Source organism: Podarcis erhardii, assembly GCF_964252035.2.
Source record: "Podarcis erhardii genome assembly, chromosome: 6".
NCBI classification, from domain to species: Eukaryota; Metazoa; Chordata; class Lepidosauria; order Squamata; family Lacertidae; genus Podarcis; species Podarcis erhardii.
In genome coordinates, this window is record NC_138510.1 from 48,131,711 (window position 1) to 48,147,161 (window position 15,451).

General features: G+C 45.5%; 1 protein-coding gene across 3 annotated transcripts in view; it reads left to right on the forward strand.

The window, feature by feature from the left end:
• The window catches only part of TULP1 (TUB like protein 1), a 37,763-nt gene extending 22,656 nt beyond the window's left edge, over window positions 1-15,107 (forward strand). For all 3 annotated transcript variants that reach the window (XM_081866618.1, XM_081866617.1, XM_081866619.1), the window contains 9 exons: window positions 586-699; window positions 2,632-2,766; window positions 3,355-3,455; window positions 4,271-4,441; window positions 5,692-5,804; window positions 7,476-7,584; window positions 9,229-9,327; window positions 10,464-10,635; window positions 14,338-15,107. In XM_081866618.1, the coding sequence (XP_081722744.1) occupies window positions 586-699; window positions 2,632-2,766; window positions 3,355-3,455; window positions 4,271-4,441; window positions 5,692-5,804; window positions 7,476-7,584; window positions 9,229-9,327; window positions 10,464-10,635; window positions 14,338-14,471 (1,148 nt within the window). In that variant the 3' untranslated portion in view covers window positions 14,472-15,107. The remainder of the gene's footprint in view (window positions 1-585; window positions 700-2,631; window positions 2,767-3,354; window positions 3,456-4,270; window positions 4,442-5,691; window positions 5,805-7,475; window positions 7,585-9,228; window positions 9,328-10,463; window positions 10,636-14,337) is intronic.
• The last annotated feature ends 344 nt before the right edge of the window (window positions 15,108-15,451 follow it).

The window sequence follows — 15,451 nt, forward strand, 5'->3', positions numbered from 1 at the left end:
CCTACAGGCAGGGAGTGTCTTGTCTTAATTGATTGATTCAGCCTTTTTTGCTCATAGCAGGCACAAGAGCACTAAATGAATAAAAACTCTTACCTTTCTTCAGCAATGTTTCTCCATTTTTATTGTTTCCATTATTTGAGTCTCATTGACTTCTGCTGCACTGCATCTTCCAGGATCAGGCCTGCACTTTAAAGCTTTGCGTTCAAGAGGAGCTGTTGTTATTGTTGTCCCAGCGCTTTCTCCAGGGAAACCTGCATTTCACCACTGAATCAGAGCAAGTGTCCATCTATAGAAAACCCAATTGTCATTTGCCCCGATTCAGCGGTAAAATGTGGGTTTTCCTGGGGAAAGCGCCAAGACAACAAACAAACAAACAACACTGCTCAGACATTCAGCTTTGAAGCTCAAATCTTTGCCTAGAAACGTGGCAGAAATTGAAGCCTGGAGGAGCCCCTGCTGTATCTTCCTCCGCCCCATCTGCCCCAATCCATCTCCCTTGACTGTTCTCTCTTCAGCCACTTTCCAGTCGCTGTCTTCTCCAACCTCTTGATGAAACCCTTTATTAATCATTTCCCCCTTGGACAGGAGACAAAGCTGAAGCTGATGTCAAGACAAGAACTGTCAAGACGCTGAAGAAGGAACCAGTGTCTGTCTTCCAAGTCAATGGGGACAAGAAGGAGAAAAAAGTTAGAAAGAAAGGTGAAACCCGCCCCCCTGCACTGAGATCTGCTTTGTGGTTCCCCCAGCTCCACCCTCTGCAGGATTCCCTTTAGCTGTTGGTGACCGTACATTTAAAGCAGGATTATACCACTTTAGACAGTCATGGGTTCCCTCCAGGAATTTTAGGAGCTGTAGTTTGTTAAGGGTGCTGAGAGTTGTTATTCCTCTCAAATAATTTGGGTCTCCCAGGGCAAAACTGCATAGTGGTTTGGGGGAAGTGGGGGGGGGAGGGAAAGCTTCTGGAGAGGACCTTCCCCTAGCACTTCTCTGCTCTAGATGGTACGCTACTGAGGTGGTTTTTCCAGGCCCCCCATCACCACCACCACAAAGGCTAAAGGGCTCTTGTTATAAGGTGTTTGTGTAACATCAAGTTTGAACTTCCAAGGTTCCAGAGGAAGGATGATAAAAGTCCCACCCCACCTTCCTTAGGATTACATAACACTTGCATGCCCTGAGGGGGTGGCAGAAGATCCAAAAGACCAGATCAAAGAGCTTGTATCATCAGAGAGAACTCTCTGTTCTGTATTTTGTAGCATTTGCATTTTAAATTGTAAACTACCTTAAGGTGCTTTGGCAAAAATAAATGAAATGAAATGAAAAAGGACGTTTATAAATGGGTCAAGCAAGCATTCTGTGCTATATTGTCCCCCCCCCTCTAAACGTTAAGTTTACATGGATGCCATGGTGCCATGCAAAGATAAATGAACTAGGGAAGGAACCAAAATGTTTATTTAGAGCTGTGTAGTGAAAACCCAAACAATTCTGGTAGCCTCTTAAAGAAGGCTTAAAGAAGCTTATGCCAACCTGATTCCCTCCAGATTCTCTGGACTACAACTCCCAGGAGCTCCAGCCAGCATGGACATGGTAGCTGGGGTTGATAGGAGAGACTCCTCCACCCCCCATGCGAGTCTAAGTATGTATTTTTGTTCCTAGTTTGAGGCATGAGAAGTCTCCAAAACTTTGAGCGAGGAAGCAACCAAGCTCCATTATTTAGAATGAAGGTGTAGAATTATTCTATTGCCAATGCTTATATTTTGCAAATACGATGTTAAGAAACACTCTTCTGCTAATCAGCACTTCCTGAGGGTTTGGGGGGAGACCCGGGGATATCCATTAGGCGAGGGGTCAGCAAACCTTTTTTGGAGGGGGCTGGTTCCCCAGTTCCCCAGACCTTGTGTGCACACATGGCAGAGAGGACTCTCTCTCCTCCTCCCTCCCCTCGCCCCGCCTACCTATGGTGCTGCCAGTGCAAGTGCAGGCTGGCTCCAGAGAGGTGCTGCCCTGCGCTCTGCCAACCGTGGCTCCTGTGACTGCCCTTGCTTTCGGGCCACTCGCCCCTCCGCCGCTGCCAGCCTCTGCCACTTGCAAGGACAGGCACAGGAGCCGTGGTTGGCAGGGCGCAGAGCAGCGCCTCTCCAGAGCCAGCAAGCCCTTTCGGAGAGGCGCTGTGCTGTGCTCTGCCAACCACGGCTCCTGTGCCTTCCCTTGTGAGTGGCAGAGGCTGGTGGCAGTGGCGGTGGGACGAGCAGCCCAAATGGCTGGCTGGCTCCGGAGAGGCACTGCCCAAAATGGTGCTCAGCCAGCTCAGCCCAGGCCCCTTCCTCCTCTATGCAGGGTGGGGAGAAGCCAGGGGGGAGGAGGCACCGCAGTGTGTGAGAGGGAGAGGGGGAAATGGTGCCCCCAAAAAATGGCGGTGCAGAAAAAAAATAACAAAAAGAATTTAACGAACAGAATCCACATGATCCACAGACCGTCCATGGGCCAGATCCTGAGGGCAATTGGGCTAGATCCGGCCTGCATACCATGGTTTGCTGACCCCTGCATTAGGATATAGCAAGATATCATTACCAAAAATAAAATACAGCCTGATTCCTTTCTACAATTTAAAAACCTTGTTCTTCACAACACTAGATCTGAAAGATAGTGAGACAGAAGGTGATTCAGATTCTAGCACCAAGCCAACAAAAACTGAAAAAAAGAAGAGCACAGCTTCCATGTTTCAGGCGGGGGCAGAAGGCGCCAAGGAGAAGAAAACTAAAAAGAAAGGTAGGTGCAGCATCAGCCCCTTGCAAACAGTGAGCAGGGTAAGGAGATGGAGCAAGAAGGTGCATTCGGTTAAGACTGAAACACAGTCATTGCAGCTGGTCCAGCAATTTTAGCTAATGCAGAATGCTGCTGCCCCACTGTTGACATGCTCAGACAATAACAATAACAATAACAATAACAATAACAATAACAATAACAATAACAATAACAATAACAATAACAACTGTTACTGTTACTGCTACTGCTACTGCTACTGTAGCCTGACTTTGGTTGATGCAATTGTGTTCATTAATTTGTTACACCCCCAGAAATAAGCAGAGTTGTCTTACAGTTTATCTTGTATCCATTACTGGTTCCTGTTCTAAAAGGAAATTTGCTAATTGCTTAGGGGACTTCATAAAATGTATGGAGCCCCACCCCCCATTTCACAGATTGAATACAGAAAAGTCCAAGTCATCAGGATGCTAGACTAGAGAACAGGATGCTGAACTAGATGGGTCTCCAGCCTGCTCCACCAGGACTCTGACAAAGGCCAGTCTGCATACTCACTGGGTGGCCACTAAGCAGAGTGTTCTTTTTTTTCTGCAGCTCTTCCCAAAGCCACTGAAAATGAAAGTGAGGATGAGCCCACAGAAGCAGTAGCTCAAAAGAACACCAACAAGAAAGGAAAAACAAAGAAATCCAAGAAGGTAGATAGCTGGGAATGCTCTTAGGGGGCATGTGAGGGATTCAAAATCCTCTTTGAAAGAAGGTGCTTTGTGAAAGTCAGAGCAGTTTCTTTAGCGAAGTCATTTCTTGTGGGGGAGGGACTACAAATCTTTACCAAAAGCAGGAATGAAGCTATGGTGTATTATTAACAGTGCTAGCCACCTCTGTGCATTGAAACAAAGGCACTGTACAGGCACACTGTCCACTTCCCCAGCTTGTCTTCCTCAGTTTTCTTTATATAGGACCAGCTTCCAGAATAGACAATTAAATTACAGCTGGGGAAGCAAATTTCCAGCCCAGGTTGCAACCCTGTTCACCTTTCCTGCCATCTGGCTTTTCTCTATGACATTCCTGATCTGAGAAGCCAACCATGGATTCCCTGATGGGGAGGGCATGTGATTTCAGAGAGTGTGCCAGTCTCAGTTCCCACAGAGACCAGCCACTGTTGCCCCTGACACCTCCTTCCCAGGGCAACCTGGCCCTTTGTCCCAGGATGCTCTGCTCAGAGAATCAGGGGGGTCACACTTGAGCTTTTTAAGCAAGTGGAATTTAGGTAGCAGGAGATCTACTGCAACAGACCGCGGGGCAGGGAAACTAGCCAACCAAGCAACCAGGATAGACATGGTTGGGGATGAGGCCATATATGTGATGATGATGATGATGATGATGATGATGATGATGATGAAGAAGAAACAGAAACACAGCAGGTGACTAGTAGAGGTCATGCTGGAAAGCCTGGGGCAGAACAATGTCCTTGAAACAAACCTCCCTTCTCTTTCTTGGTGCTGGACTGTAGAAGGAAGAGAGACCGCCTTCCCCAGTTATTGAAGTGGACAATCTGGAGGAATTTGTGCTACAGCCAGCTCCGCAAGGAGTGACCATCAAGTGTCGGGTCACTCGAGACAAGAAGGGGATGGACCGGGGCCTCTATCCTACATACTACCTTCATTTGGATAATGACAAAAAGGTGAGTTGCTCAGTGGGAGTGTTGCCTTTTGTGCAGAAACAGAGATGGCCCTGCAGCAAAGCCACTTAGAAGGATGGGTAAAAAGGGCTGATGAATATATCCCTCTTGGCAGAGATCCTTTGTCAACTTCTTTTCCAAGGGCCAAATTAATGCATGCATTAATTGCAAAACATGCGCACTCTCTCTTTTGTTATGTATGTAGAAGCTGCTGGGGAAGCCTGAGCGGCCTCAGAGCCATAGGGAAAGGAGAAAGGAAATTCAACACACACTCTCCCAGTACAGTGGTACCTCGGTTTAAGTACTTAATTCGTTTGGGAGGTCCGTTCTTAACCTGAAACTGTTCATAACCTGATGCACCACTTTAGCGAATGGGGCCTCCCGCTGCCGCCGCACGATTTGTGTTCTCATCCTGAAGCAAAGTTCTTAACCCGAGGTAATATTTCTGGGTTAGCGGAGTCTGTAACCTGAAGTGTATGTAACCTGAAGCGTATGTAACCTGAGGTACCACTGTACAGTCTCAAGGCTGCTCAAGTTTTCCCTTGCTTGGAGAGGCACACACAGCGATCTCTTCTCACAAGTGCAGCTGTACATAGGGGAGGAAATGAATCAAACCACTCTTGAGATAAAAAGCTTTAAGCTGATTTCCATTCCTATCTACAGAATGCACACAACTCTGGAAACGGGAGCCTCTGCCCAATTTGTCTCTGGCAAACCAATATGCGCTCACTGCTGCTGTGGCTCTTTGGCTTCTCTTATTTCTCTAATTGTGAAACGGAGCTATTTCACAATTTTAAAGACTCTTAACAAGAGGAAACCAGTAATTAAACCCCCTCCACCCCTTGTGCACGGAACAGAAACTGCCTAATGAAGGGGGTAATTTATCACTAAAGCTGAAGCAACTAGAGATGGAAGAGGCAAGAAGGATGCTTCTAACTAAAGACTCAGGAGATGTTTGTCAAATGGGACTTACTTTTATGAAAACTTCATAGGAGGGTCATGGGGATGGGCGCTGCCAGATAACACAGTTCTGTACTAAATACCCTGTGGCACAACCACCTTAATTCATTTCCCATCTGTGGAAAAGTAATGCCTCAGCAGCCCTAAAGGCATGTAGCGTGGAAGCTACCTGAGGACTTAAAATAAATAAATAAATAAATAAATAAATAAATAAATAAATGTGGAGCTTGGGATTTTTGTATGCATTACAGACAGAAACTGCAGCAGCCATTACTTCCACCTGTCTCTTGCAGGTCTTCCTACTTGCTGGTCGCAAGCGCAAAAAGAGCAAGACCTCTAACTATCTGATTTCCATGGATCCCACTGACTTGTCTCGGGATGGAGAGAACTTCATTGGAAAGCTGAGGTTAGGCTTGACATCAAGATGTGGTTCAGACATTCTGCAGGGAGCAATGCCATCACACAAAATAGGGTTCCCTTTAAATACAGGAAGGCTGATTAAAAACAAGCTGGCTTTTGTGTCTGGGAAAGATTCATTTCTGATGGGTTCCGAATTTCTGCCTAGTTGGGGCACATTTACACAGAAGGGAGCCAATGAGATAGCCTTTTATTTATGGCCCTCCAGATGTTTCCAGACTACAATTCCCATCATCCCTGAGCATTGGCCATGCTAGCTGGGGCTGACGGGAGTTGGAGTCCAACAACATAAAAAAGGGTCTCAAATTCCCCATCTCTGTGATAGATGGCTTGCTTTATGCATTCTGTTGCTGCAAGGTGCCACGAACTGGGATTTCCTTGCTTGGAATTACTCCAAAAGCAACTCTAATTATTAAGGAGGGATCTCTCCACACTACAATATTTTGTTGCAGGTCCCACTGGTTATTACTATTATTGTGTATAGGTAAAGGCAAAGGGACCCCTGACCATTAGGTCCAGTCGTGGCCGACTCTGGGGTTGCAGCGCTCATCTCGCTTTATTGGCCGAGGGAGCCAGCGTACAGCTTCCGGGTCATGTGGCCAGCATGACTAAGCCGCTTCTGGTGAACCAGAGCAGCGCACGGAAGCGCTGTTTACCTTCCCGCCGGAGCGGTACCTATTTATCTACTTGCACTTTTGACGGGCTTTCGAACTGCTAGGTTGGCAGGAGCAGGGACCGAACAACGGGAGCTCACCCCGTCACAGGGATTCGAACCACCGACCTTCTGATCCACAAGTCCTAGGCTCTGTGGTTTAACCCACAGCGTCACCCGCGTCCCTCATTATTGTGTATACAGCACCATAAATGTGCGTGGCAGTTTACAGTGTTGCATGGCTAAAGTCCCACATTTTAAGTGCTACTTTAGCTTATTTGGGCAGCCCATACTGACTTCCCAAGTAGCAGGACTCTGATTGCAAACAAGCTTATATGTGAGGGTAGGGTAGGGTAGTCTTTGCATATTTACATTGCAGATGGTGATCACAGGTAAATAAAAAATGTCCAGAATACGGGAAGTTGCTTTATGCAGAGTCAGACCATTGGTCCATCTAGATTAAGTGATCAAGAAGTCTTTGCCAGCCCTGCCTGGAGATGCTGGGGACTGAACCTGGGATCTTTGGCATGCAAAACCTGAGCTTGCCACCAAGTTACAGCCTCTCCCTTAAAGTGTGGCCTCTCTTTCCCCTGGTGCGGAGATTTGTCAATAATTACACCCCTAGCCCAGCAAGCCAGACGCACCCTGTTATCAGATCTGGTATCAAGATTGTCCCTCGGGGCAGGGCAGAAGTGGTTTAGCCGGTTCTATCCAGAGGAGAGACATGTCGCAATTTAATAGGCCTGGGCATTTGGAAATACTGAAGATGCCCTGATTGAGTGACCTTTCCATTCCCTCCTTATCCCATCCCACTCCCATATTCCCTCCCTCTCTTACACACACACACATATAGACTATACCCACATTGATGCACAGTATACCTAGTTAACTCAATGTTACGGTGTTTATTTTAACAGAAAAGGGGTAATTGTGCAAAGTGGCTCCTTGACTCTGAAACCCTCCTCTGCTTTGCCTGATTGCTGTTGTGGTTTTTTGTTTTGCGCTTAGATCCAATTTGATGGGCACTCGGTTTTCGGTGTTTGATAATGGCGTGAATCCTGACAGAGCAAATTCGGATTGGTCAAATGTGCGCCAGGAGCTTGCAGCTGTTGTTTATGTAAGGAACCACATTGTGCCACTCCATCTTTTCTAGCCATAATCTCCTGGGCAGCTGCTTGCAGTGGCTAGAACAGGGGTCAGCAACCTTTATCAGCTGTGGGCCTCAGACCATGTGGTGGGCCAGACTATATTTTGAAAAAAAATATGAACAAATTCCTATGCCCCACAAATAACCCACAGATGCATTTAAAATAAAAGGACACATTCTACTCGTGTAAAAACACGCTGATTCCCGGATCGTCCGTTGGCCAGATTGAGAAGGCGATTGGGCCGCATCCAGCCCCCGGGCCTTAGGTTGCCTACCCCTGGGCTAGAATATGCTTGTGAGTATCTTTCCCAAGGGAGGCTTGAGAACTCTTTGTCTGCTGTAAAAACTGTTCCCGAGTGGAACAGAGTCTTAATGCCGACCAGTTAGTGTTACCCAATGCAGGTAAAATCTGCAGGGTCTACATTGCATGGAGTGGCTGGGGATAATTCAAGGCTGGGGGTGGAGTTATGCTTGTCATACGCTGATGCCTTTTCAAATCTAACCTAGATGTTTCCAAGGCATGTGTTACATTAGCCAAGTCTCTGTCCAATCCGCTTACTTTTTAAACCACCCTGCCATATTTCAGTCCAGCCAAGGGTGGTCCCTTATCCTCTGGGAACCAAAAGGGTATCTACATTCACAGACAGGTAAAGCAAATGCTGCAGCTGGCACAAGCTACACCCGACTCCATTTTTGCGGACATGGATGCTCCAGGGCTTCTCTCAAGGCTCATGCCCTTATAAGAATGGTAGTTGGTTAGGAGTTGCTTGGAATTATAACTCTGATAGGGTTAAACTGCACTACCCAGAATTCTTAGAGCGGAAATAATAAGCAATAGTGTTTACCTAACAGAACAATCATGCTTGCCATCTCCAGATGCAAGCACCTTCATATCATCAATATCTCCTCCATTCTCTAGGCTAGGGACAGGCAGAAGATAGATCCTGGCCCTGAAAACAAATTATTGAGCTGAGCAGCATGTGCTCAGAGGCACCCTGTTCTTTAATTCTAAATGTATTTCTTCTCTCCTGAGCCACTATTTTGCATCTGACTCTGCTTGGTGGACCTTGGGTCTTTATTATAATTTAAGTACTTTTTATTAGTCCCCCCCCCCAGATATACAAATAGTTCTCAGCTAGAGTGTATTGCCAAACAGCCATTCTTCTCCATACACAAAATAAACTGTGAAGCATATAATAAAAACATTCTTTAAACAAACAACACAAAACCTTGGGGGGTTTATTTGAGAGAAAAAAGGTAGATCCCACATGCTGACAATTGATCATCACTGGTCACTGATCATCACCACATGCTGACAACTGATCATCACTCTTGCCAGGCTAAGAAGGCAGAGAAAGGAAGGGTTTTGTGTTGTTGTTTTTTTAAAAAATCAGTGGTATCTAACTTCTTTTCATGTTATAGCAATGTTATTTTTATGTGTTGGGAGGATGCAACACTATCATGGCAAAGCTGTAGCACAAGCTTGAGACTGACAAGATAGCTGCTTTAAGCTGTTACGAATCAGATAGTTTGGGGGATTATAAACAAATTAATCATGTTTTGAGGATATATGACTGTGATTGAGTTATAAGCATTCTGGGGTTTCTGTTTCAGGAGACAAATGTATTAGGGTTCAAGGGACCTCGAAAAATGACAGTGATTATCCCTGGAATGAATTCAGACAATGAGAGGGTGCCAATCCGACCCCGAAATGTAAGTTACCAACATGATAAGCATCTACGACACAATCCTAGAGGCAATCTGTGGAAAGGGAGATAGGAGATTTTGATGCCTAAGTGCCAGAATTGTGGTCTCCAGCCAGCCTGGCACCACCAATGGAACAATAAAAAGGGCCCCCAGGGCCAGAGGGGGCAGGGATCTCCATTCAAAAAAATATGTGCAACTAAAATTAGGAGGGGCAGAAGACCTTGGAAGGATTGGCAGGTGTCTCTCAGTGCTGTGTACACACTTGGGGTAGAGTACACCTAACAAGTCCCCTCAGTGCAAACCGTGTGAGGTCTTCCACTGTCACAAAGGGGGCTTTCCCCCTCTGTCCTCTCCCTGCAGGCCCTCCCCCCAATTGGCTCAGAGGCGTCGGAAGAATCCTCAGAACAGGGGAAGGAAAAGGGGTCATTCCGTCTAGCAAGTTGATATCCTTGCACTGATGGGATGCTCACCATAGCATGACACCCTTAATATACTGGAACCTTAGTATCCTATCATGATAGGATGTTCCTAGTGCTACCCAATCACTGTTTTGCTATTTTAAGTTACAAGTGGAATTGCAAGTGATTTTCCACATTCAGAGTCCTGCACCTTTGTTTTGGTGGCCTTGAGGAAGCTGCGATAGGTGGGTCCATTTGCATCTCAGCCCACATTCAGTATAAGTGTTGCAGTGGGTGCCATTTATGACCCTGATTTTATTTTATTTTACAGTGGTACCTCGGGTTAAGTACTTAATTCATTTTGGAGGTCCATTCTTAACCTGAAACTGTACTTAACCTGAAGCACCACTTTAGCTAATGGGGCCTCCTGCTGCTGCACAATTTCTGTTCTCATCCTGAAGCAAAGTTCTTAACCCGAGGTAATATTTCTGGGTTAGCGGAGTCTGTAACCTGAAGCGTATGTAATCCGAGGTACCACCGTATTTCTTAATCAGTCCTCTCATTCCCACATTAAAAAAAAAAATGATAGTGAGGTATAACACTATACTGTAATACTATACAAGGTCCCTTATCTCTGGGAACCAGAAAGGTATATCCACAGACAGATAAACCAAATGCTGCAGCTCGCACTGAAGCGTGTTTGGAAATGATTTAATTTTGTGCTTTTCTCACATTTCTTGCCAGGATAATGATGGGCTGCTCATCAGATGGCAGAACAGGATAATGGACAACTTAATCGAACTGCATAACAAAGCCCCAGTGTGGAATGACGAGACCCAGTCTTATGTGCTCAACTTCCATGGCAGAGTTACTCATGCCTCCGTCAAGAACTTCCAGATTGTCCACAGCAATGACGGTAAGTCCTATGGAATTCTCTTGGCCCGTAAGAGTGAAGGCAGACCTCAAAGAATCACAAAGGTCATCTAGTCCCCTGAAATGCAGGAATCTTTTACCCAACGTGGGGCTTGAACCCACAACCCTGAGATTCTCATGCTCTACCGATGGAGCAATCCTACATTGTGCTAACTTAGGAGGTCAACCAGGATTGGCTCTGGAATTATTGCTACTCTAGGCAATAAAGTGTGTGGAGAAAGGTAGTCCTTGTATTATACTCTCCATTTCAACAAACAGCTTGTAATCTGAAGAGAGATGGGGCAGAAAGGAAAGGTATAATGACAGCATCATTATATTACCTATGTTGGGGTTTGCTTTTCTCTCACATTTATGCTTTGCAAATAAATTGCTTGGGATACTGGTTCATTGTTAACAATAGTTATAGAACCAATCAGATTTGGAGACAAGGCATGCAGAAAGCTGGATAAGCAGATGCTTTTAACTCAGATGCTAGCTGAGTGTCAAAGCAGACTTGAAATTGTGTCTGCTGTATGAGGGCTGTGTGGTCACACAATGGCTTCAAAAGGACTGTTTGCCACACATAATGGCATGCTCAGGTGACCGCTTCATGTCTGAACCACACATCTGTGGCATAGGAGCCACTTGAAACTGCAACTGTGTGAAACCAACACTCAGGAGAAGGTTCAGATGAGAGAGAGTTTTATGGTGGCATGTTGACAATCTCTGTGATTGCATGGGAAGCTCTTTCCCATGAATGACTTGTCACATGGAGTTGCCTATGTGCAATTGGTTGTGTTTCCCCCCCAAATGCCAACCATGTCACAGAGTACGTGTGTGGACCAGGACTGACCTAAAAAGAAAAGGCAGCAGAGTTTGGAAATAAGTTGTCTGAGTTGTTGTGTAATTTAGGCCAGAGGAAACCAGAATGTCCACTTTCCAGATACAAGGATATCTGACCTATCTGCTGTGAGAAGAACCTTCCTGAAGCCTGTACTCTGTAATCACAATTTGGGAATGTGTTAAGTTTTACAACCAGACCTGAACGAGCCACCAAACTCTCTAAGGAGTTTGCCTAAATGTAGACAGGAAGCGAGGCATGCACAAATCATCCACGAGAGGGAGCATGACAGTCGGAAGACAGGAATAATAAGGGTTTGGGTTCCTTGCTAAGCCCCTTGGAACTGCTGAATGACTTGGAGCCAAGCTTTCGTCTGGTTTTGTCTCTAAGTTGTTTGAGGTTGGAATTCTTCCTGGGTACGCTTCAAACTTTTGAGTGTTAATTTATGAGACACTCGTAAACTCTGATGCGTACACAAGGTGTTCCTGATAGTCATCCAGTTTCTGATGGGGCTAATCCAAAATGGCCAATAACGGGTACCACTTGGGCACTAATTGCCAAATTGATATGTAGCCTCCAACTCAAAAGAACTGTTCTGGCATTTCCAATTAGTCATGAAATACCTTGGGGTACAAGATGCCAAGGTCTGCATTGATTTCACTCAAGAGGCATGTGCAAATAGTGTTAAGACTTCTTTATGTAATAAAGATCTAAAGGGTGTTTTTCGAATCACAGTGTTGATATTTTGAGTTAGCATATTCTATAGGCAGAACAAGGGGTTCCAGGATCCCTTATGCCTTTGATGCTGATTTGGGTCACTTACATAGCTCATAATATAAGTTTTCCTATGCCTCTATGAACACCCTCTAAGGATAACAGCAAATACACAATCATTAATCCAAGGGTGATTAAGCTAAGAGCCCCTGATCTTGCCAAGGGCTGCCAACTAGTTTTCAAGCTCCGATTCATCCTTGAACGTGCAATTCATTTAGGGGTTGCTAAATGAGATAATATGGGATGCATTTACTAAATAAGATCAAAATTAAGACTGGGATCGACTTTGATAATCTCTGGTAATATGGTGCCTTGAGCAAGACCAAAATTTGGTGCCCACAAATGAATCTTAATAATAATAATAATTTTATTATTTGTACCCTGCGCACCTGACTGGGTTGCCCAAGCCACTTTGGGAGGCTTCTCAATTTTGTGCCCCCTCGGCTGGGTGCCCTGTGTGGGGGATCACAAGGTCAAATTGGAAGAAATGTTATTCATGAAATGAGCAGTTGTGTGAACGGCTTTTAAAAAGTAAGTAGCAGGACTGAGGTATCTTAATTCTGATCAGGACCCTGGCAGGGGGTGATAGGCACTGGGGCTTAGCCTTGACTGGGACCACACTAGGCTAAAGCCTCCCTACCACCAGGGTCAACATCTAGACCCCACCCTCCTAGCGTTCCTATTCCATTCTTAAAAGCTATTCCCACAACTGCTACTTGTGTCTCACTTAATTTGGCCCACATTATATCCTCCTAAGGAGAGTATACAGGTGGACCACGTTGGAAACCATAGCCCAAGCTTTGTGGTCAACAAGCTCAAAAGTCTCTCCAGTATGTATCCAACATGCTGAAATCAGCTGCAAACTTGAGAGTTTATGCAAGCAGGATCCACAGTCTTTAAAAATCTGATGGGGTGTGCACATTGCTGTGTGACTATAAGAATCTGGGCCTAAGCCTTTTGTGGTGTGTGTGTGTGTGTGTGTGTGTGTGTGTGTGTGTGTGCACGCGCACACACACACACACACACACACACATGTGCATGCTTTGATCTTGTGCTGGTTGATGCTCAAAGAAGCAACTCTTGATACAAAAAGAGGACAAAACGTTGACACTTCCATCCCCCTTGTGAGTGCTGGGGCTGTGAGCACCCTGCAGAATTCACATGAGAGCAACAAACATAGGCAGCCAAGCAATTTCGCCGAGTGTATGACTTGTCTGCTTGTCACCTGTCCAGCCCAATCAGGGGATGTTACTGTCTCGGGTGTAGGATTACAGGACAGAAAGAACCTGCTCAGGGCCCCAGTTATTTTTACAGATTTCTTGTTGCTCTCACTGGTAACAAAGGGAGTCATGACCGAAGCAGTGAGTCAGAGAGACCTCTAGAATGCCACAAATGTCTTGGTTAGGAATTCTGGTGAGGGGGCAGGTCTCTAGGGGGGAGGCAGCACATATTGGGTCTTGTGCTCTGTCCACCCAGCTGGAAAAAAGAAATGTACTTACTTGGTAGCTCTGTTGAAGAAGCAGCAGGCATTCATTGCCCAGCAGGTGGCCAGTCAACTCCTGAACTCTGCTGTTCTCTTCCCTGTCCCATCCTGTTCTTTTCTCCTTAGCATTTGAATAGGAGGGTCCGGAATAAAAAGGTTTTGTTCAGCTCCATGTGAGCCATACTCCCTTAGCACTGGAAATAGAGATATAAGCCATATGGTAGAAAACCTGTTCTCTTCAGGCATTCTCTGGGAAGTCACCTCTGGTGACGACATCTTAGGAACATCCAACTTCCTTTCAAATGTCTGGAGGCAGCTATGCCAAGATAATAACATCAAAAGGTTCTGGTCAAGATAGAAATGCTACAAGGTGGGGTTTTTTTTGGGGGGGGAGCATGAAAGTTTGGCAGCTCTGGAAATGGGCTTTTCTCCAGAACCCCATTCTTCTTATGACAGTGGGCCAGTGGTGAAGAGTCTTTTTCAACTGGAAGGCACAGAGGACCAGAAGTTGTCATTACTCATTTTGGGGTGGGGGCTATGGCATTGTAGCAGAGCCTATTTTTGGTCCATCTGCTGAAATGATGGTGTGTTCACCTCTTTTCCTACAGTGGACTACATCGTCTTGCAGTTTGGCCGCGTAGCTGATGATACTTTCACCCTGGACTACAACTACCCACTGTGTGCTGTGCAAGCTTTTGCCATCGCCCTATCCAGCTTCGATGGGAAGCTGGCTTGCGAGTAGCACATCATGGCCAGGTTGTCCTGAGTCTGGGCCAGAGAGGCGGAATCAAAACAAAGCCCCTTCTATCTGGACTGTATGCTGCGGACAAGAATTTGTCTGATGATATAAAGCAAATGAGATAGTGTGAACAGAAAGAACAGCTTAACTGGTATTGCTGAATGTTTCCAACATGCAACTGGGTGAAGAAGAAGAGGAAGAACTTACAGAATCAATAAGCATGAGCACGTATTCACAGAGTAGGTTTAGATGGCAACACCATATGCACACACATGTCCTTGGCATTTGCCTTGTAAAAGAAAAAGTGCTCAAGTCCCAGCAAAACAGCTGCTTTACGCTGCAGTGTTCTGGAAGGTCCATAACTCTAGGACGCTACAAAACAAAACAGAGGAAAAATAGTCTCTGTTAAGTTACTTACTGCCAAGGGATTTGGAACCAGCTAATGGTCTCAGGCTATCAAATAGTCACTTCCTGTGTATATATATACTTAACAGTCAAGACTAGCCATTGTTTGGTTCTTTGAATCCCAGGGGAATTTTACTTCTTTAGATTATTGGTGGTGTGGTGGGTTCTCTTTGATAATTTATAATTTACATGTGGAAGTTTTACATGGATGCTGGGGTTTCTTTTCTCTCCACTGATAACCATCAATAAAAGAGTAAGTGGTGGGACAAGCTCCAATTTCTTGACATTTAAAAAATCATGGTCTGCCTAGCTACTAATCTAAATTAGTTAGATGTAAATGTATAAGTTGCTTTTGGGGTATTTATTCGATTTGGATTTGTATACAGTGGTACCTCAGATTAAGTACTTAATTCGTTCCGGAGGTCCGTTCTTAACCTGAAACTGTTCTTAACCTGAAGCACCACTTTAGCTAATGGGGCCTCCCGTTGCTGCCACGCCACCGCCGCTCGATTTCTGTTCTCATCCTGAAGCAAAGTTCTTAACCCGAAGCATTATATCTGGGTTAGCGGAGTCTGTAA